Source organism: Hippopotamus amphibius, chromosome 9 (genome assembly GCF_030028045.1).
Source record: "Hippopotamus amphibius kiboko isolate mHipAmp2 chromosome 9, mHipAmp2.hap2, whole genome shotgun sequence".
In the NCBI taxonomy this organism is placed as follows: Eukaryota; Metazoa; Chordata; class Mammalia; order Artiodactyla; family Hippopotamidae; genus Hippopotamus; species Hippopotamus amphibius.
This window is the reverse complement of record NC_080194.1, coordinates 129,941,438-129,963,577: the sequence shown is the minus strand read 5'-3', so window position 1 is coordinate 129,963,577 and position 22,140 is coordinate 129,941,438. Positions and strand designations below refer to the sequence as shown.

General features: G+C 52.0%; 2 protein-coding genes across 10 annotated transcripts in view; one reads left to right on the top strand and one right to left on the bottom strand.

Annotated features, from left to right (window-relative positions):
* Window positions 1–3,489, top strand: part of TVP23A (trans-golgi network vesicle protein 23 homolog A) — a 32,617-nt gene extending 29,128 nt beyond the window's left edge. Inside the window, exons 6-10 of the mRNA XM_057749547.1 lie at window positions 356–445; window positions 661–789; window positions 1,814–1,942; window positions 2,593–2,652; window positions 3,411–3,489. Coding sequence (XP_057605530.1) covers window positions 356–445; window positions 661–789; window positions 1,814–1,942; window positions 2,593–2,652 — 408 coding nt within the window. The 3' untranslated portion in view covers window positions 3,411–3,489. The remainder of the gene's footprint in view (window positions 1–355; window positions 446–660; window positions 790–1,813; window positions 1,943–2,592; window positions 2,653–3,410) is intronic.
* Window positions 3,490–3,534: 45 nt separating this feature from the next.
* Window positions 3,535–21,949, bottom strand: NUBP1 (NUBP iron-sulfur cluster assembly factor 1, cytosolic). 9 transcript variants are annotated; one of them, XM_057750310.1, is made up of 11 exons: window positions 21,881–21,949; window positions 21,698–21,802; window positions 19,914–20,047; window positions 14,059–14,127; window positions 11,859–11,891; window positions 11,169–11,259; window positions 10,361–10,585; window positions 8,053–8,163; window positions 7,699–7,805; window positions 4,540–4,623; window positions 3,535–3,816 (listed from the first exon to the last, which is right to left on the bottom strand). In XM_057750310.1, the coding sequence occupies exons 1-10, from the start codon at window positions 21,897–21,899 to the stop codon at window positions 4,546–4,548; spliced, it is 972 nt and encodes a 323-aa protein (XP_057606293.1). In that variant the 5' UTR covers window positions 21,900–21,949; the 3' UTR covers window positions 3,535–3,816; window positions 4,540–4,545. The 9 variants fall into 9 exon arrangements, 8 of the variants coding, with proteins under 8 accessions (XP_057606293.1, XP_057606294.1, XP_057606300.1 ...); XM_057750311.1 differs by having other exon boundaries at window positions 7,703–7,805; window positions 10,361–10,515; XM_057750317.1 differs by having other exon boundaries at window positions 21,891–21,908.
* Between the last annotated feature and the right edge of the window lie 191 nt (window positions 21,950–22,140).

Here is a 22,140-nt window from a genome sequence, read left to right as displayed (position 1 = left end):
GTTCTTCTCTGACTTACTTCACTCAGTATGACAGTCTTTAAGTCCATCCATGTTGCTGCAAATGGCATTATTTTGTTCTTTTTTATGGCCGAGTAATACTCCATTTTATGTAAGTATCACATCTTTATCCATTCCTCTGTTGATGGACATTTATGTTGCTTTTTAAAGTAAGCATAGTTAAGAATTTGAGGCCTCCAAATTGATTCTGAGAAAGTCCCACAATTCAGTCCCCCTCTCCTGCTCCTGGTGCAAGTTTGGCATGAATTGGTGACTTTTATTGTATTTGTCAATGAAAAGATGAGGCCTCTTTCTCGACCTGTGACCTGCTTAGAGGCGTTCTGTCCATTTTCCTCAGAACGTAACCGGACGACTCATGGTGGGCCTTCGCTGGTGGAACCAGATCGATGAAGATGGGAAAAGCCACTGGATTTTTGAAGCCAGAAAGGTATTCTCCAACACGTGTCAAGCTAGAACCGGGAAAACAGCCATGGAAAGTTCCCATGGGTTCCTTTAGAGCTCTGTGTGATCTGATCCCTGCCGTACACAAAGCCCACTGCTGTCGCGTGCAGCAGAAGCACGTGTGACATGAACGAAAGTCATAGCAGGCTCCTTTGCAACCATTTTCACTAGTTTTGAAACCGAATCACTTTCCCGCTGCAGGTCTCTCCGAACACCGTGGCTGCCACGGAGGCGGAAGCACGGGTCTTCTGGCTCGGCCTCATCATCTGCCCCATGATCTGGATCGTGTTCTTTTTTAGCTCCTTATTTTCCTTGAAGCTCAAGTGGCTGGTAAGGCAACACTCGCTCTGGCGTCTGTACAGAACCGGTGGTTGCGGGAGTGGGTTTTTGTTATTGATTGATCAATTGATCGATCGAAACAGCTTTGAGATAGACTTCACATACCAGGCAGTGCACCCATTTCCTGTGCATGATTCAGTGGCTTCTCGTCTATTCACAGGGTTGTGCAACCATCACCAGAGTCAGTTTTAGGGCATTTTCCTCAGCCCAGAAGGAAACCCTGAGCCCTTTAGCTATCACTCTCCCCATGCCCCTGATCCCCCAGCCCCTGTCACCCACCAATTTCTGTTTCTATAGATTTGGCGATTCCGAACATCTTCTATAAAAGAATCATACAATATGTGATCTTGTGTGACTGAGTCCTTTCGCTTAACATTGTTTTCGGGGTTCATCCCAGTTGTAGCAGGTGTCAGTACTGCTTTGCTTTTTATGGCTGAATACTGTTCCACTGTCTGGATAGACCATGTTTTGTTTATCTGTTCATCCGTTGATGGACATTTGGCTGTTTCCATCTTTTAGTTCCTATGAATAATGCTGTTGAGAGAGGAGTTTTTAGGAACAGTGGATGACATCCTACCTTAGACAGGAACCCTTCCTCAGTAGCAATAAGCTAGCCTCAGGGTTCTGGAGTTTGATTTCAGAGTTATCATACTGTCTTGCCACCACCTGGTTCATTCAACAAGGAAACAAAATATCCACAGACAGTATGAGCAACAGGGTAATTAAAAGTGTGGGCTCCGGGGTCTGGATCCCGGCTCTGCCTCACTCCAGCTCTGGGACCTCCGGCGACTTGAGCTTCCCTGGGCTTCCAGGTCCTCCCTATAAAATGGGACGATAGTGGCCCCAACCTCTCGGGTTCCTGGTGATTAAAAGGTGTCCGTGAATATTTAAGTAAGCACTCTGTAGAGGTTGGCTGTTACTAGCAGGTGTGGGCCGGAGCCACTCCCGCTCGGTTTGGGAGGAGCATTTCAATACGCGGTCTTAAGAGAATCACCTTTGCTTTGTCTGAGCGCAGGCCCTCGTGATAGCTGGGATCTCTCTCCAAGCCGCCAACCTGTACGGCTACGTCCTTTGTAAGATGGGAGGCGAGAGTGACATCAGCAAAGTCACAGCCAGTTTTCTGTCCCAGACGGTGTTCCAGACGGTGAGTTCCTGAAGTCTGACGACTGGACCCCTGATCTCAAGACACTTAAGGAGGCCTGTTGGCAGTGGCAGTTTTTAATGTTTTCCGTATCAGCCAGGCTGCCATTGTTCGTTGTTTTTTTGTTTCTGGTTAAAACATAACACAAGTTTTACCCCTTTAACCATTTTTAAGTGTACAGTTCAGGATACCCACATCATCATGCCACCACGACTCTCAGCTTCACAGACTGAAACTCTGTCCTCACTCAACGTTTACCTCCCTACTCTCCACCCCACCACCCAACAAGCTCTGGTAAACACCTACTTTTGTCCCCATGAACCTGACTACTCTAGGGACCTCATGTAAGTGGAATCACACAGTGTTTGTCTTTTTGCGACTGCCACTGTTGATTTTGAGTGATTTCCTTAAAGAACTTGTTTTTTTTAACCTAGCCTTAGTTCTAGAAGTGAGAAATAGATGTAAATTTGACCAGGCTCTTCCTGAACTGGTTTGAACCATCTTAAATGTGGACAGGGCAGCTTTATGGCAAGACCTTGAGCCACCAGCCCTGCAGGCTTTCAGTTCACTGTGGGTTTGCACTGGCCTTGAATCAGCAGACCAGGCCACGCACATGTGAGACAGAGAGCCAGGGCTGCCTCTTTCCCTTGCAGGCCTGTCCAAGCGACTTTCGGAAGCCTGGCCTCGAGGGGCTGGAGATTCACAAGCGTTAGGTAAGAGGTGGGATCGAGGTGGCGGCCTGGGTGGTGCGGGGCCGGGGGCTCCCGTGGAGGCGCAGCTCCCGTGGGCTCTGGGCCTGTGGTCCGGGTGGGTTTCTCCAGGGCCTCACGTGGCTGGTGGGGAACCAGCCCGTGCGCTGCGCCTTTCCGGGCTGTCGGCCTCATGGCCTTTTAGAGGGGTCCCACCTTCCTCACCTTGAACAGGTGCAGATTTGACCCTATGCAGGTGAGCAGAGCGGGTGATGAGAGAAGGGGAGGGTAAGAAAGAGGGGACTGCCCGCCCTCCCTTCTACTTCTGTGCCCGGAGTGAGATGGGAAACCGGAATTTACTCTTGCCTCAGCTGCTCTCAGTTCCTGTGCGTCTTTCAAACAGAGTGAGCATCTCCGGGCAAGGAGGATCTTCCTGGAGTTTGCATCTCTCTCTTTTTTTTTACATAATTTAAAGAAAACCCTGTAAATTGTCTTGTCTGACACTGGAAATTGCTAGATATAGTGAACACATATTCCTATACAGGTGTCTATACTGACCCCCAATCCTGTTCACACGTGGGTGATCCGAGGGTGTTCTGACGACGCCCGGCTGCGTCCCTGCGCACCCCACCCCAGAACAAGCCCCAGCAGGAGGCTCTGTCGCTACTTTCATTTTTCCTCCACCTGAGGAACAGCCTTTCCCCTATGCTCTCTGAAACCGTGACTGTGTATTTGCAGCGAAGCCACACATTCATCCCTTTATCCCTCTGGTTCGTTTTCAGGCTTATTTTCTGAGGCAGTGAAGGCTCAAGAGAAGTTCTGTAATGGAACAGCTTCTGGCAGAGAAGAAAATTCCATGACCCACAAGCCACTGGTTTTTCACGTGAAGTAGGCCTCCAGGCAGATGTTTGAGGATGTTTTTATTTTTAAAACGGCACATCTGTAAAGAACGCCCTTTACATGTGTTCTAAAGAAAAGTGTACACATGTTAGATGATTAAAGTGTCTCTGAAAAAGTGACTTCGCACCACACCCGAGGCTGGTCCCTCTCTGCCCGTGACCCCCACTCTGGCCCCCAGCTGGTCAGGTGTGACAGGACGTGCCGTTTGCGTTCTTAACGTCCTCCTGTTTCAGGAGCCAACGAGGTTTTCTCCTTTTGGAGGACGCAGACTACAGAACTCCTGGATTCCTGGAAAACAAGACGGCAGGCACGGAAGCAGTGGTGGCCCTTGGAGCCCTGCCCTGTGCTGGCAAGGCTGCATCTAGATGGGGTGGAGTCCCCAGGCCGCTTAATTCCCCTCAAAGTCCCATTTCAGCTGATGCCCCGAGTCTTTGAAAGTAAGCCCAACCCTGCCCGCTGCCCATCCGTGGCCGTAGCCCCGGCTGGAGGCCTCACGCTGGCCCCTCCTACAGACCAAGAATCCCGAAAACGTGTTATTTACCCTCAGCACCATTTCACTAGGTCAGGAGAACTCAGCCACAAACCAGGAGCCTGAAGCTTTAACTCCTGACACCTCTGCCTTAAAGTCAAGGCCTCTGACAGCTGCCCACTGGCTGAATCAGGCCTGCGCACGCGTTTGGGTTGGCTCACTGTGCTTTTTTTTTCTTCTTCCTAATTTCTTTTTACAGCTTTAGTGAGGTGTATTTCACATACCATAAACTTCACCCTCACCATGTTTTTTAAACTATGACTTAGTTCACAACACGGATGTACTGGAAGATTTTTCAAGACTCCTGGCTTCCTGGGTTGAGGGGCTCATCCCAGACCCCACTGCCCCAGTGTCCCCACTGAGGCTGAGTGGCCACTTATGATCCCGAATGGGCCCTTCTCACACCCAGCTCACTCTGCTCATTCATGTGGCCTCCTGGCCCCGTGGCCATCTGGATCCACTGGCCTCGCTGAAACACTTACTCTGAATTATACCTCTGTAGGCTGAAGTGGCTGGTGCATCCGGTGCTTCAACCAAAAAAGACTGTCCTTTGTCGCAACTCTTACCTTAAACAAACGAAGGGAAGAAAATCCATGAAGAACACAGCAGGGACGTGAACTTGGGGCTCTTCCTGTGCCCGTGACCCGGAAGATCCTAAGCCCACTTCACGTGTAATAAAAATCAAAGCCGAGACAGGATGTCGGGGTCTCAAGGACCTCGCCTGCTCCCCTCCATCCAGCATGGACCCTGGCTAGCTTCCTCACGGCTCTGACCCGTGCCTGCGAATCATCTGGGTGATGTGCGGCAAATGCAGCTTCCAGGGCCCCATGAAGAACAGATTTGGCAGCTCCTGGGTGGGCCCAGGAACCTGCATTTAAAACATCAATTTGTTCTCTGAGTAAAAAGATAATGAAGGCACGTGGTAAAAGAGTATGGAAGACAAACGTTTATACCGTGAAGAACAAGTTCAAAAGAGGCTCCCAGTGTTTCAGGTGTCTTTCTAGAAATACGTGCACATGAACGTGGCATGTACATGCATGTGCCCACTCGCGTGTTTAAAAAAAATGCTTGGGCGCACGTGGTGCACATATCCTGCCCACTGCTTTCTCCACGTGTAATTTTATCTTGAAGGTCACTTCACGCTGGCAGCACCCCGTGTGCTCTGTGTACTCCAGGGCCCCCCCCAGACACACAGGTTGTCTCTCGTCTGGGTGCGCACGGGCAGCGCCTCAGGGGGGCGGCGAGCGCCCCTCCCGTCTGGTCCTGGGCACCCCCCCACCCCCCGTTGGAGCAGAGTCAGTGGTTCCACCGCCCGCAGCCGCTCCCCGGCCTCTGGGGGGACCCCGGGCAGGCCCACTGTGGAACAGTCATCTCCTCGGCTCCCCAGCGAGTTGCCAGGTGGCACAGGACACCCGAGACGGGGGCGGGGGGGCCCCACGTGGCCCAGGCGCCGTGGACTGTGGCAGAAGCAGCTAGGGAAGCCTCCGAGCGCTTGGTTGTTGGACCAGGTCAGCGAGGCCACGGGTCCCACAAGCAGCTCGTGGGGCCACTCTCTCCTGATTTTCACACCGTCCTCTCGCTCCTCCTGTCCCCCTACACGCGCGCTCTGGCCGGCTCCCCGTCTCCACAAACCTCCCCTCTCTGGCCTCTGCTGCAGCGGTGCCCTCCGGGCACTGCCCTGTCTGAGACTCCCCGCGTGCCCCCCGTCCATCCGTGCAGCCCCCGGCAGTGGCTCCATCACGTCCCCACCTCACAGGTGAGGCCTGAGGTCCAGAGCCTGGCAACGACCCGCCTGAGCCCACAGCCAGCGGGGGGCAGCGGGCTAGGCCAGGGTGCCCGGGCCCAGAGGCGCTTCCCTGTGACCCTCGGGCACGTGGGGCGGGGAGGCCGAGGACCGCGGGGCCGGAGGACCCGGCAAAGGCCGCTCCTTTGCCACGCGTTCCCACAGGGCTGTCTCTGTTCCCGGTCATGTGGCGGGCCCCTCACCAGAAAGGAGTGGCTCCGGAAGGTCACAGGGACCTCACTCGGCCCCGTCCTCCTCGCCACTGCGTGAGGGCGTCCACCACCCGTCCTTTCTGACGCTCGCCGGCCCAGCTCTGCGGTGTCAGCCAGAGCTGAGGTTTGGGGGCGGGTACCGTGTCCACGGCACGGTGCCCGCTAGACGGCACTGACCGGAGGCTGCACCGGGCGGCCCCGCCTGTGAGGTGCTCCAAGGACTAAGGCGGCAGCACAGCCTGGAGCTGACGGCGGTGACCCCTCAGGCTGCCGCCGCCCACCTGTCCCCCACACGCTCACGAGGCCTTCGAGGGAGGCACCCGCTCCTACAACCCTCAGGGAAACTGGTCAGCGTGAAGAAAATTTAGAGCACTCGCGAAGGCTGGAAAAGAAGCCGGAGCGCTCTGTTTCTTGGGGAAACCACATACCAGGCGTGCTGCGGGACGTGGGACCAGCGAGGTGGGCGCCCGGGCTTCTCTGGGCTCTTCCCGTCCACCTCCTCAAGGCAGCCTCCTCCACACAGCGCTCAGCCCCTCCTCTCTACACCGTCCAGCCCCCATCACGGGCACGGCCCCTCCGCTCCCGACCTCTCTCCCGAGGTGGCGAACAAAGCCAAGGCCTCGCCCGCCTCCACCCAGCACCCTTCCCTCAACGGCGCCTCCTGTGCGCGCTGGTTCTGGGCAGTGTCCCCAAGTGATGTCCCTGTGTCCCCGGTGGCTCACGCTGGGCAGCACAGATGTCTGTGACACCTCTTTCTCCCCAACCATCAAAGCCTGTCCCTTTCCTTCTCTGTGTCCCTTCCACTCCATGCCAATGCCCAGGCCCCGGTCCAGCCCTAACCTCCTCCCCGCTCTCTCCGCCGGCACAGCCACCCACGGCCTCAGCCCCTAAGCATACACGGCGCCCACGCTCTAAAGTCTCTCGTTTCCTAACAGCTGGGGTCTGAGCCCTGAAGCCTGGCTGCAGAGCCGGCCACACCTGGGCTCCGACCCACCGTCAGTTTCTGTCGGCTTCCCTCTGCACAACCTAACTGGCCACTTCCTTGTCGGCGGGTTGCAGCTTGCTGAAGTCTGTTATGGTGGGGAAACAAACTTGGTGGCCAGTGTCCCTGAAAGAGTGTGGGTGGCCGTCCCTACCGCTCCACTCAGCAAGCCAGTGCCTGGAGTGAGTGTGACATGGAGGCAGGGTCCCCAGAACAGCGCCTCGGGCCCTGGAAGACTCTGGGACTCAGAGGAGTGTGGCCCCTGAAGGCAGGCCAGCGACCTCCCCTGTGCTCACCTAGAGAAGCGGGGCACAGGGAGGGCTCTGCCGGGCTTCCCTGTAGACAGGACACGGGGGACACCTTCCTCGGGGGTTTTCAAGGCCAGTTCTGTCCACGACTGTCACGTCAGAACCTAATTCCCATGTATAACAGGACTCGAATGCATGCCCCTTACCTCCTCCCCAGGTCACCCCCTGCCTGGCCCCTCTCCTTGGTGACTTCCTTTCTTCCCACCCACCCCCACCCCAGGCACCTCCCTGACCAACCTCTCCTCCACTCTCCCAGGCCCTGCCCGCCTCCCCGAGGCGCTCTCGCTCGCCCAGCTCCACGCCCGAGTCCCACTGCTCCTCTCAGTGGAGGGTGCGCGGGCTCCCCGGGGACTCACCCACCTACGCGTGGGTCCAGAGGCACTTTGCCGAGGAGTGGGATCTTCAGGTCCTGACACATGGCTTCCGCACCGCCCGTCGTCGGCGGAAATATCTGAGACTCTTTCTGGAGGCAGGTTAAAAGGGGGAGGAATCCTGATTTTGTTTCAGAATCATACGAATAGACCATATTTTAAAGAAACTTTAAAAAATGGCTATTTTGAATGTGAAAAGAATTTTCATTAAATCAGCAACAGAGGGTTTTAACTATGATTCCATTTCCCGAAGTGATGGGGAAAGCAGGAACGGCTTCCCAGAGACCCACCCCACCCTCTCCTCGGGCCTGGAGGATGGATCCGGGTGGCGGCGCTCACCTGGCACTTGGGGCAGACGAAGCTGCTCATGTTCTCCACCACCCCGATGATGGGCAGCTTCACCTTGTGGCAGAAGCTGATCTCTTTCCGGACGTCCTGGAGCGACACCTCCTGTCAAGGTTCAAGAAGTCTGGTTATGTCCAGGTCCAAGCTTGAAAAGAGCACGTCCGCATGGTGGTGGGACGGCTGCAGGGCTGTGGTGTCACCGCCGTGGAGCTTTACAGAGTGTGCCCCCTGTTCCCCGAGCGCTTGTTTCGTGCTGACCACGTGTGAGCCCTGTTCTAGGTGCTACTTACTTCCCACCAACCTCAAAGGATAAACCGGAACAGGCAAATATCCAACGCTATGGAAAGCGGTCCTGTGACACTCCCCCGTGTTCCACCCTCCCGTCAGTGTTCTAGGTTGAGCCCGAGTGGGCGCGTCCGGCTGCTTGTTTCCATAAACAAAGTTCTCCGGGACCACAGCCTGGCCCGCCCCTCTGCACAGTACCTCCAGCTGCTTTCGCCGCACAGTGGTACAGTTAGGGGGCCGTGACAGAGGCTGTCTGACCTGCAAAGCCTGAAAGAGTTACTCTCTGGTCCTTCACAGAGAAAGTCTGCCAACCTCTGAGTCTGGTTATCATGAACACAAACAACTTTATATCCAAAGAGAAAATGAGGAATATTACTGGATTTGGGTTCCTTCAAATTCTGGACTCTGAATGCGTATCTCACAGCATGAGGACCCGGCATAATCAGGGCTTAGTACCACCCCTCCACACCCCCCAACCCCTGCCCTCAGTCCCCCCATTTAATTTTATTGCAGACACGCATCCAAGGGTCTTGCTGTTGTCAAGTATGGCTACTGCTTAATGTCTGTGGCTTTAACCGTCACGGGCCCCCAAAGGGTCCCGGCTTTGAGTCCTCTATTCTCCTGAGGCCCACGGTTGGCTCTCGAGCTCTTTGACGCTGGGGTACAGACAAAAGGGCATTTAGCTAGAAAGTACAGTGGCTGTTCCCTATGGATAACAGTATGAAAGTCCCTTGAAAAACTAAAAATAGAGCTACCATACGACCCAGCAATCCCACTCCTGGGCATATACCCAGAGAACCCCATAATTCAAAAAGACACATGCACCCCAATGTTCACTGCAGCACTATTTACAATAGCCAGGACATGGAAGCAACCTACACGTCCATCAACAGATGAATGGATAAAGAAGATGTGGTACAAATATACAATGGAATATTACTCAGCTGTAAAAAGGAACAAAATTGGGACATTTGTAGAGTCATGGATGGACCTAGAGACTGTCATACAGAGTGAAGTGAGTCAGAAAGAGAAACACAAATATCACATATTAACACATATATGCAGAATATAGAAAAATGGTACAAACCAACCTGTTTGCAAGGCAGAAAAAGAGACACAGATGTAGAGAACAAACATGGACACCAAGTGGGGAAAGCGGGGTGCGGGGTGGGGGTTGGGGTGGGATGAATTGGGAGATTGGGATTGCCATACATACATTAATAATATGAAAAAAAATCAAATTGTACGCTTTAAATATATGCAGTTTATTGTACGTCAATTGTAGAAAAGAAAAAAGAACAGTGGCTGTTACTAAGCATCTCACCTCAGCGCACCTGTGGTTCTCTCCCTGGTGTCCTCTACAAGCCCTACTTTGTCACAAATAACCCCCAAAGAAAGCCAGCTGCTGGATGTGTAGGGCTCCGAGAAAGTGGGTGTCCCAGCCTAAAGCCGAGCTTTCTAGAGAAGTTACGTTACAGAGATGCACAGGGCGGCACATCCTCCCTGGCTTCCTGGAGAAGGGCCGGCATCTGCTCAGGCCGCTCCCCTCTTCCTGAGCCCAAGGGGACTCTGTTTCCTTTCACACTACATATGGTATCGGAGGGGCCATTCTTACGTCAACTCCATTGTTAGACTCGATTTTTCGAGTGGTTTAAAGGTTCATAGGAAGCACAGAGCTCCCACGTGCCCCTGCCCCATGCAGAAAGCCCTGCCCACTGTCAGCACCCGCATCAAAGCGGATGTCCCCACTCCACTGTTCTCGAAGGCCATTTCTTTGGGACCCCCGCTCGAGAGCACTGCTGGTCTAAGGCTGGGCCCCAGTCTCTAAAAACGCAGTAGGAAACATTTCTAACAACAAATCCGTCTTCTCTCCAGCGCCATCCTAATGCCTTGTCCACTGACAATGGCCGGATCAAAGATACACATAAGGTCTCTGCAGGTGCCAGCCAGGGTGCGCGCGGGCCGTCAGAGAAAGAGGCCCCTGGGCGCGGCGCGGCCGCAGCCCCACCAGGCTCACCTGCGGCGTGGTGACGATCACCGCCCCGTCGATGCGCGTGGCTGCCAGGTACTGCACGGCCGAGAGGTGTTCGTCCGAGGTCCCAGGCGGGGTGTCCACGATGAGGTAGTCCACCTCGCCCCAGTCCACGTCGCGCAGGAACTGCTTGATCATGCCTGCAAGGAGCAGCCACGGGGATGCCGCCTCTCTCCTGTCCTGACTCTTTATAGGAGCACAGATCACGACCTTTACGTAACGTACGGCTCGTCTGGCTCTCAATCAGTGGTGTTTGGCAACGTCTGGGGACATGTCTGCTTGTCAGCGACTAGGGTAGACCTCTACGCGCCCCTAGTGCAGAGAAGCCGGGGAGCTGCTAACGCCCTGTGATGTGGAACATAGCCCACCCCTCGCCAAACAAGGAATGACCTGGCTCAGAGTGTCAGCAGCACCGAGGCTGAGGAACCGTGCCCGGATTGGTGCTTTCGTATCGTGACCTGCAGCCTCAGTGCCCAGTCCACCTGGTACAGATTTCACCTCACACACTTCTTTCTCTGACACAAATGAGAACGCAAACCATAGCAAGAATAATTTCAGGGTTGGGTAGGTTTTCAGGAAAGAAAAAGCCCTAACAGATATGGACAATTCCAACATTTTATTAAATAAGATCGGTATTTCTATTGGCTCTCTTCAACTAGTGAAGAAAGAGGCAACCAGATACATAAAAACAATACGAAGCCCCGCGGGATGAGCCTGAGGCCATCCTGACAGGATGGGACGTGCATCTGCCCTCGGAGGGACGGGAGAAGAGACAGAAAGCAGAGTGACAAACCAGTTTTCTTTGGTCCCCTCCAGATAACGGCATCATCCGGGCTGCTGAGCAAGAAACCCACCGACATCACCCCCAAGTTGTCTTCCAGGAACTACAAAGGATGACGCAAGAAACATTTTACTTCAAACCACAGTGCAAGGCACTTCCCTATGCTTCCGAGCTCTGGCTGAAAAAACTGGGGGGGGCGGGGGTAAAATTACTATGTGATCTCTGAGTATATTCCCTCTTTGAATCCTTAAATCTTTTTTTTCTTTCCCCAAAAAAATCATTAAAAAAAAAAAAAAAAAGGTTACCATATTGGGGGGATTGAAAGAGTCACCATACGGCCCTGTGTGGCAATGACAGTGATCTCAGCTGAAATAAACATCGTCTCCTTTACTGTCTTAACCTGGGTTGGCAAACGGCCCTGCTTCTGGTTTTGTACATAAAGTTTTATTGGAAAATGGCCATGGTCATTCATTCGCTTATCACTACTTTCCAGCTATGAGGGTGGTGACTGTACAGCCTACAAAGTGGAAATAGTTACTCTCTGAGCCTTTACAGAAAAAGCGTGACAATCCCAGGTCGTAACTGGATTCCCTGTGCCTAGGAAAGTGTCTCAATAGATACCTGTTGACCGATAAACAGTTACAACCCATTATGTACACATGAGAAGAGACCCAAAGAGAAGGCACAAGGGTGAGTACTCACCACTGGAGACCAGCCTGAGCCGCTCTGGTGAACCTGCAGGAACAGAAGCCATACTTGCTCGTGAGAGATCAAACACCCTGGTCACGCTTCACTTGCAGATGGAGTTTATGCAGTATGAAGACAGTTTTATAAATTACAATTCATCGCCTTAAATGCTACCACTAAATTCTTAATAGGGAGTGAACAGCAGAGAGGGGGGTGATGGGTGGCTCAGGGTCTGGGTTATGGATAATAGAATTCATATGCTTTTTCCCTCCCAGGGTGGGTTATTTGGAAACTCTGCTTATATATCTGGTTAGGGAACTGATGTTACCAGAGTCCAAATATAAACTGGGGTATTTTAAAAAGTGTGACAGAAATTGGTTGGGGGTTGCTGAGAAGATGCAGGTAGCTGTGGAGCAGTGAGGTGGCCTCTGTACGTGTCCAGGAGCAGAGGGATGACCTTTAGTGAAACAGTGGACACAGAACCCTCCCATCAGTGTCTGAGCTTCAGGGCTGACCTTGCTGGCCCAGGGGACAAGGACTGGGGAAGGGGTGTTGGCGGGATGCTCAGGCTACTTCAAGACCCAGACCCTTGCGGTAGGTATTCACTAAAGGCCAGAGTGCAAGTCCACACTGACGGTTTACTATGAAATTGGAACTTACGAAACTTCCAACCGCACGTCAATCTTAGAATTTACGCTTCAAGTAACATTGGTGCCAAAACAGAAAGCCCATTTTTCCTGATGAATTTGTACTTCTTAAAACAGTCTTTAAAGATATAATTCATGTACCACGCAACAACTTAAAGTCTACAATTAAATGGCTTCAGGATATTCACAGAATTGTACATCCATCACCACAATGTCAGAACATTTTCATTACTCAAAGAAGATACCCCACACCCCTTAAGTGTCACCCCCAATCCCCACACTTCCCCCCAGTCCTAGGTGACCACGGACCTACTGTGTCTACAGATGTGCCTGTTGCCCACATTTCACATTAATTCACTCCTATTAATAGTCATTCTCTAAGGTGAAAGAGGGGTAAACATGATCCAATAGCACAGGAGAAGAAAATAGTGGAACTTCTGTTTTACATCACAACTTAAAATTTTCAGTTTTTATAAACCACTTGTGTCCTGGCCCAGTGAGTAGCACATGCATGAGACTGACAGTAATGGACCCCCATGCGGGGGGATGGGGTGGGGGCAGGGAGTGGGGGTGGGGGGTTTGCTCCAGCTTGCCGCTTACAGGTATGGGGTCAGAGCTGTGCCACTTCTGCGCTGCCTTAAGCCTGCATGACGTCAGCCCCTTCCCAGCACCTCAGAAGCAAGTCCCAAGCCCTGAGCAGAGTCCCCAAGGACGGGCCCCATCCGCCTCTGGCTACTCTCTGCCACCCGGTCACTCTGCCCCAGCCTGTGGGCCACTCTGCTGAGGACACTCCTGTGTCGGGGCTCCTGCACGCGCTCCCCAGCCCAGCACACCTTCTCTGGGCTCTTCCAGCAGGGTGCCCTTGACCCCCCCGCCCCAGCCACCCTGTCGGTCCCCTCACCCTGCTTAGTGTCCTATTATCACTTGCCCCTCTCACGAGGGCAGGGTCTTTACTGCCTTGCTCACCTCTGAACCCCAGCACCCAGCGCGTCAGTAAAGAATGAACTGATACACCCCTAGGAAAAGCCTAGTCCTCCAGCCCGGCTTCAACGCATCCCCAGGGGAACCCTTTCTTGGATGGCTCCCTGCCACCTAGAAGGGAGAGAGCACCTGCACCTGCTGCCCAGCCTGCACCTGCTGCCCTGCCGCCCCCACCTGCGTCACTTGCCGACCCCGAAGTCTCACTTCCCTTCCGCTGACCGCAGGGGCAGAAACATTCCCTTGCTTCCAGGGTACAGAACCCTCGCAGCCTTGGCCTAGCTTTCCCAGCCAGGGCTAAGTTTCCGTGTCTGACTTCTGCGTTTGACGTGTTGTTTCCCTTCCCCTCTGAGAAGGCACTGAAACTAACACTTCTCAGATGGTTTGGATGAACCGAAGTATAATTCCCTCACCCCCGACTCACGGCTGCTGTTAACAGGAGACAGGTGGTCCAGTGGGCGTCTACCTGGTGTTGTCATGTCTGGGTGAAAACGCATGGGCTCCGCAACCCCCTTGCTTAAGGTGAGCAGCTCGGTGCGGTAGTTTACTGTGAGAAAATACTTCCCTGCGTTCTGTCATGTCGCTATTACCTGTTCTCCTTCCAATCCCATGATCTTCGGAATAGACGGCCCGCATATATCAATGTCTAGAAGAGCAACCTGGGGAACAAAAGGAGATGTGACGTAAGTGGATGAACAGTCCCCCAGATGTGCACAACTGGGAGGGGACGGGGTTTGAGGAAAAGGAGGGAGGAGAGACAAGAGAAACTGGGTCAAACTTGGACCAAGTGGAATCTCAAGAGGGAGAGTTACAACATTTTCCGGGCCACGGAGACACAGTCAAAACTCCTAACAAGAACTTGCAAAGTACGTCAATACCCCCAATCCTCCCCCCACCCCTGCCCTGCCCCAGCTGCCCTCAGTATGGCCTATTTTCAGGCTGATCTTATGGGCCAGGGTGTCAGGTCGCTCGAAGATTCAGGTCCAGCCACTGTTTACTTGGCCCTTACCATGTGCTGGGGTGCGCGCGCGCGCGTGTGTGTGTGTGTGTGTGTGTGTGTGTGTGTGTGTGTGTGTGTGTGAGTGATCATTATCTCTGCTTTACAGAAGAGGAAACTGAGGTTTAGAGAGGCCCAGAGACTTGTTCAATGAGCAAGGAGCAGAGCTGGGGCATAAACTGAGGTCTCTGGACTCCAATGCCAGGGCTCTTCCTATTACCCTTGGGGCCTGGTGAGGAGACCCAGAGTGGACCCTCTAGCTGAGCTCTGACCAAGCCCTGTTCGCCTGTGATGCTGAAGGTTAACTATGGCTTAGGCTCAAGTTCTAAAAGAGAATGTGAAAATGAGGGAATCTACAGAAGTTCTTTGCTAGTGACACGTGCAGCCTTGGGTGACCCCAGCCCAAAAGCCCTGCTTTCCCCATTCAATATGTGAAAAGGTCTGAGACAGCCTTCAGAAACCCTCTAAAGAGCAAGGCTGTACTCATCTTGAAAGGTCTCATGTCTTAAATCCAAAGGACAGCACCTCTGGGTAACTTTTTAACTTGCCCCAAATTCGTTTCTTGCTTCCCTCTTCAGTCCTCTCAACAACCCCCATGATCTCCTCCCACGATCCTCACATGACTTCACACCAGGGCAGGAAAGCGGCTCATACACTGCAGCGCCGTTTGCCTCGCGCGCCCTCTGCTGGACCTCAGGAAGAATGCGCCAGAAAGACGCTCATCCTGAAGACCCCGCTTCCTGGGCCTTCTTGATGCTTCAGGCTGATGTGTGGTTAACGCTCCAGACATTTTACATCAGAGCCTCGCAACTTGGGAAACTGTACCATCACTACAACCCTAATGGAGACTTTTGTCAGTGCTTTAGTCACTCGGTCTAGGACATCTCACTCTCTTTTGGGAACGGTTTAATCCGTTTCCTTTTGAGGAATTACAGCCCTTCCTCCCCCACAACCAAGGGGGTATCTTGAGTGAAATGATGCAAGAAAGTGATCACGCGCACCCACCCCGTGGTGGTACCCGAGAAGGCTGTGGCACGTTGCTGCCACCCGCTCTCCGGTGCCCGTGTCCTGTCCCCTTCAGACTTTCTGCTGATCCTGCTGCTACCTCCAGAGCTGTCCAGTTAATTCCCTTCCTGCCCCAGTTAAGCCAGAGAACCCCAGCTGGGAGAACCATGCCTGCATAAATCCTCGCAGGGTCTCTGTGGAAGGTGCTAGACACCTGATGGGAAAAGGAGGCTTTGTCACATCTCTCCCAGCCAGAAAGTGGTGGAGCGGGTGCTGCAGGGCCGCTGGGATCTACGAGTTCCCTGCCCGGTGCCCCACACATCCGCTTAAGAGGTCCCGGGAAGCGGGCTCCAGTCCTAACTCCTGGCACTCTGAGCCCATGTCACCTCGCATGAGTTGCTTCTCCTCCCCGACCTGTCTGAGCTTCTGATCTGCGAAACCAGTGTTTCTGGAGTTCATTAGGCTCCTTCCAGCCCGCGAGTCTACAACCCCCCAAGAGGGCCTCATACACCACCACGGCCCTGAAGCCCCCAGCCAGGGCCTTTAGATGACAGTGTGCCTTTCAGATCACAAGGCAGGATGATAAGCAGGTAACTGATGAGCGCTGCTGACTCTCGCGGTGGAAAGAAGGCACGTGATTCGCGGGGTGTCTCACCGCTCGGGTCTACATCATAGAGGCGCCTCCTCTTCCCTTCTCCCCAGCCTGCACATTCCCTGGCGCACCTGTGATTAGTCAGGAGCTACCCCGTGATTCAAGGCCCTTTGCAAACCATCAGACGCCTGCCTGCCCGAGGGCTGCCACGGAACAGCCTTTCTCATAGTCAGTAATGAGCTGCCACCAGGTGGCAGGCAGAACAGAACAGGGCAGTCCCCACCGTCCTGCTGAATTTAGGGCAAGGAGGGGTGTGAGCTACTTGACTTTAGTCAACAAGACACTTGGCGTGTACTCCGTTCCCACGCCGGGCGCCCTTTGGAGACCAAGATGTTTTCTGTCACCAGCAGGTCTGCCTGGGGGGAGACAGATTTCTTAAGTGCTGACTTTTTTTTTTAAGCTCCACTGTAAGAAAAAATCCAGCTCATCTAGCCATGTCTCTGCACAGCTGGTGAGCTTCCCTTCAGTCTACTGCAAAGTTTCAACATGTGTGCAGTGGGACTTCAGAACGTAACGACAAGGAAGCGTGATTCTATGTAAACAGCTATCTATTTACAAGCGGTTCCCTGCAGCTGGCCTGGTTAAAGCACATCTCCAGACAACTGTTTAAGAAGCTGCCTAACAGCTTCTGAAAGCAAAGATTATTCTGGGTAACATGGATCATCTTAGAAAACAGATTACTTGGCCGGCCAACCGGCCAATATAGAGTTGACCCTCAGATGGCAAAGACTGTTGACTCACAGAAAAACCGGTGGGCGAGGATATTTTGATCCTGCTCAGCACTGGACGACTCTGGGTGGGCTATAAACTCACAATTGCCAAAGCAGAAATAGCGTTCACCCCTCCAGATTCTATCAGGGACACTTACTGAGCACTTCCTACACATCGTGTAGGCATCGTGTTAAGCATTTTACATTTACCTGCTTCATCTCACGCGGTCCTGAGTCCCATCTTACAGATGGAAAACTGAGGCAGAGAGTCTGATAACCTGCCCAAGGTCACAGCGGTGGTGTGGGCGGTGCTGGGATGTGATCGTGGGCAGACTGACTCAGAGCCTGTGCTCCTGGCCACCACGCTAGACTGCACCCACCTCCTGCCCCAAACGCTCAGCTAGACTTCTGACCCTCCCTCTGCTCCAAGAGTTGGAGGCCCTGCTGCTCCATCTGTTCCTGCTGTTGGTTCCAGCCACTGCCCTCACTGTGACATTGTGGGCTCTCATGGAGACAAGAGCAACACCTCCTGCTGGTTTACCACTGCCCTCTGATGACACGCAATCACACGCTCGGCGGCTGCTGTAGCAACCCTCAAATCGTGTCTCTTTCCCGCTGGAAAGCCTCCCTGGTTTGACTCAGCCGCATCCTCGGCTCCTCCACTGCAGCAGCAGCCCTGCCCTGCCTGCCTGGCCTGTTTCTCCGGCGTCTCAGCTCTGCGCCTCTGCCTCCACCTCCTCCTGCCACATCCCATCCCATCAGTCCCCATCCGAGCCCAGAGGCCGCCTTCTCCCACGAGCATGCCCAGCTGTCCCCTGCCAGTCACTTTTCCCTTTCCCCAAATCCCAGAGCACATCTTGGGTAACAGATACCAGATTCCAGAGAAGCTCACGTCAGTCACATAGGCCAAGAAGAGAAGCTCCACACGTCATAAAATGCTCCGAAGAGAAATGAGTTATAAGCGGAATTCAGAGCTCTGGTGAGTGAAACACCAAGCTTTACAGATCCCCTAGTCCAGCCTCTGCACTGTCCCAAGAAGGCCACGGCCTTCCCAAGGTTTCAATCCTCCTCCAAAGAAGTTCTTTGCCAGTCAGCACGAGTGCTTCTGGCGCTACAAACCAAACCAGAGGCCGGCAAACTACAACCCGGGGGGCCGAACCCAGAACGCCACCTGTTTTTGTACAGCCCACAGCTGAGAATGGTTTTTACGCTTTTAGAGTTGGGGGAAGAAAAAAAAAAAGAATACATTTGTTTCACAACACATGAAAATGAAATGAAATTCAAATTATATGAAATTCAAAGTTTTATTAGAATATAGCCACACTCATTTGCTCACAGGTTGTGTATGGCTGCTTTCACGTTCAAGGCAGAACTGAATAGTTGCTACAAAAACTGTAGAGCCTACAAAGCCTAAAATATTTACCATCTGGCTCTTCATACATTAAAAGTCTGTTGACCCCTGAAACAAACTCTACTTTCTTAACCCAATGATTTAAAAAACTGTATTCCTGGAGTCCTTGGTGAGATATCTAAGAGGCCTGTGTGTGTGTGTGTGTGTGTGTGTGTGTGTGTGTGTGTGTGTGTGTGTGTGTGTGTAGGAAATAAAGCCTTTATTTTATTAAGAACTTAGGGTGCGACTTCATATTGGAATAAAATGGTTTATCTCATACAAGTAGAAAGTACTGAAACTTACCCAGGTTTTAGAGTTTAAAAAATAACTGGCAACAGGTGACAGTTTTGAAATGTCAACATTTTGAAATGTCAATATTAAATTAAACATACCTCTACAATCCCTGCTAGTACTATCTTTTAAAAAAAAACAAACAAAAGTGAAAGGTCATTTGTCAGAGTTATAAAAGAAACGCGAGCTGACAGTCAATCAGCCCTCATATATAAAGTCAGCCCTCATATATAAAACTAACTTTCAACATTCAAAATGTACAAAGAGAAAACTAATTTTCAAAAATAAATCAATGTATGAAAGAAGGCACACACCAAGACCGTGGAAAGAACTGGAATGTTCAGGAAGGGCTTTCAACATGAACACAAAGAAATTGTTTCCATGTTACACAGAACTCCTCTGCAGGCAGAGCGGGCGACCCCCACAGAGCGCGGGGGGCTCTCTCACCCATGCACACACAGCACCGACACCCACATCCTCACCAGGGCTCAACACGTTGGGCAGTGGAGTCTAAGAGACACTCACGCTTCCCTAGCAGTTCTGGTATGTTTATGTGTTTTTCCTTTCAATGAGAACTTTGAGCAAAATTTCATTTTGGCAAAACCAAAACGGTCAAATGTGTTCTGTCTTAAAAACAATAATAAAAATAAAACCCCACAATATTCATGGTTTCATTACGTGTAAAATAGCACTCAAAGTGGATAGTGGGATCATTTTCTAAGATCAATGCAAAACCATCACAAGTCCCAATGAATAACCTGTATTTTTTAAAATCAAAGCTACTGCAAATTTCCATTTGACCTTTTTGGTAAAAGTAATTTTTTTCTTCCTCACCTACCACACATCTTATTAAAGCTGAAATCCCGAGAGCACCAGTGGGGAATCCGAGTCTTCACGCTCCTCTGTGGACGTGGGTTTAAGTGAACGGCCTAGGGCAGGGGTCAGCAAGCATCTTCTTCAAGGGCCAAATGGAAAGTATCTTAGGCTTTGTGGGCAAAATCAAGGATAATACGTAGCCGCTAATTTAACACTGTAAAAGCAACCATTTATAAATGTAAAAACCATTCATAGCCCACAGGCCATAAAAAGACAGGAGATGGGTTGGAATTAGCCATGGGCTATCACTGGCAGACCCTGACCTAGAAATAGGCAGAAGGGGTTCACAAAGAGAAAGAAGCCTGAACTTCACATAATAAATAATCGGCAGAAATGTTCATGGCTGGAGAATGCAATGAAATACTCCTTTCACTGCTCGACTGCATTGCACTTCCTCGTTCTCTCTGCAGGGATCTAGATTCCAAAAAGGCCAGTTCAACTGACCATCACGAATCAGCCCCCTATGAGCCATCGTGAGCCCTCAGACAGCAAGGAGCCTCTCGCAGTTTTTCCTAAGGTCCCACCTGCGTGTTTTCGTCCTCTGCTAGGCCATGGGCCAGATGGGCGCTGAATGTGCTTTTCCCAACGCCGCCTTTCCCAGACAACACCAAGATCTTGTGTTTCACGGTCTTCATTTTCTCTTTGATTTCCTCTATGGCTGCAAAGAAAGCAATTCAGATGACCAAGCCCCTGACTCAACCTTTTTTTTTCTTTTAATTTTATTGGAATATAGTTGATTTACAATGTTGCATTAGTTTCAGGTATACAGCAAAGTGAATCAGTTATACATATACATATATTCACTCTTTTTTAGATTCTTTTCCCATATAGGCCATTACAGAGCATTGAGTAGAGTGCCCCGTACTATACAGTAGGTCCTTACTAGTTATCTATTTTATATATACTAGTGTGTATATGTCAATTCCAGTCTCCCAATTTCTCCCTCCCTCCCCTTTCCCCCTGGTAAACCTAAGTTTGTTTTCTACATCTGTGACTCTATTTCTGTTTTATAAATAAGTTCATTTGGACCTTTTTTTTTTTAGATTCCACACATAAGCTATGTCATACGATATTTGTCTCTCTCTGAATGTTACTCTTCCAATGGGCTGGAAGGAGCTAAGCCCTTGGGCTATTTCAAGGGATCGTGAGTGAAATAGCACCTCATCAATGGTAGTACTAAGTGCTACCCAAAACCCCTAAACAAAACCAAACCCAAAGCTATTAGTACATCTGACAATTCCTTATTTATTGGTTTACTCGTCTGTCTCCCCTACTAGAATATAAAGTCCATGAAGAGGGGAACTCTGAAGTGTTCACACTATTCCCAGCTTCAGAACAGAGCTTTGAATACAGCCATGATTCCCAACCTGGGGGCAAACCCCACCAGGGCACATTTACTTGGCAATGTCTTGGGACATTTTTGGTCGTCACAGGAAGGAGTGCTGCCGGCATGTAGTGGGTAGAGGCCAGGGACGCTGCTAAATGTTCAGGGCGGAGGAACAGGGCAGACACCCCCACAACGAAGAATCATTCATCCCTGAATGTCAGCAGTGCCCAGAGTGAGAAACTGACGAACTGCAGGCACTGACTCAGTCCCTGTCACTGATAACTATCATTACTGCACATTTACTATGCTTTCCCAGTTCAGATCCTTAAAACAACACTGTAACCATTTTTTCCCCATGTCTGATGAGGAAACGTAGGCTCAGAGCTTTTTAACGACCTCATCTGTCGCCTTCACAGCTGTATCCCCAGCACAGAGCACTGTGCCGGCAAGTCATTCGTACTTCTTTTGAATTATGGGAGAATCGCTCCTCAAAAAGTCAGTTTCGTCCAAAGAAAACACCTGTCGGAGCTAGGATTTAAGCCCAAGCTCCCTGACTTCAAAGTTTATACCCTATTCCCTCCGGTGCCGGCCTCTCCCGACCGGAGTGGAGTTACTGTCACTCCAAACGCTGGTCCCACCGCTCACCCCTCCACGACTTCCTCCCATGCTCCGCCCCTCCTGAGACCCCTTTTGACTCCACGCCAGTCACAGGCTCGGGCTCCGCCCTCATGCCGCCAGCTTTCTCCGGTCCTCGCCTTTTACAAGCCCTCGCCCTTCTGCGCCCCGCACCTGTCACTCATCCCTCAAGCCCCGCCCCTTAGCCTGCAGAAGACCCTCCCCCCAACGCCCCGCCTCCTCTGGGCTCTGCCCCTGTCACTCATCCTTCAGGCCCCTATCCCAACACCAACCACACCCTCCTACGTCCCGGCTCTTCCGGGACAGCGCTCCTCACTTCCCGTTCAAGCTTTGCCCCTTCCTCACCCGGGTCCGGAGCGGCACCAGCTCCAGAAGCGCAGAGCCGCTGGTTGGGGCACCCCTGACATGAAGCCCCTCGACCTGCGTGGGCGCTGCCGGCCCCGGGACAGTCTGCGCGGAGACAAGATCACAGTTAGAGTGGCTCCTTTCCCTTCAGCCCCACCATCCACGCCCCCTCCGCGCGCTCACCGTGAGGCACCTCCTCCATTCTGCTGCCTCGGACGCGTACCCGGTTACCGGAAGCCGCCGTTGCGTATTTCCGTCTCGTGGCGCCCAATATGACCCTCCAGCTGCGCGAAATAAGTCTCAGAAAGAGGGCTGTGCGCACGCGCGAACCTTGTGGCGGGAGCTTTGGGCTGTTCTTTTATTTCGGTTCATTTTAAGACTGAGTTGCAGATATCTATCATAAATACTTCAGCATGTATCTCCTGGGAACAAAGGCGTTGTCC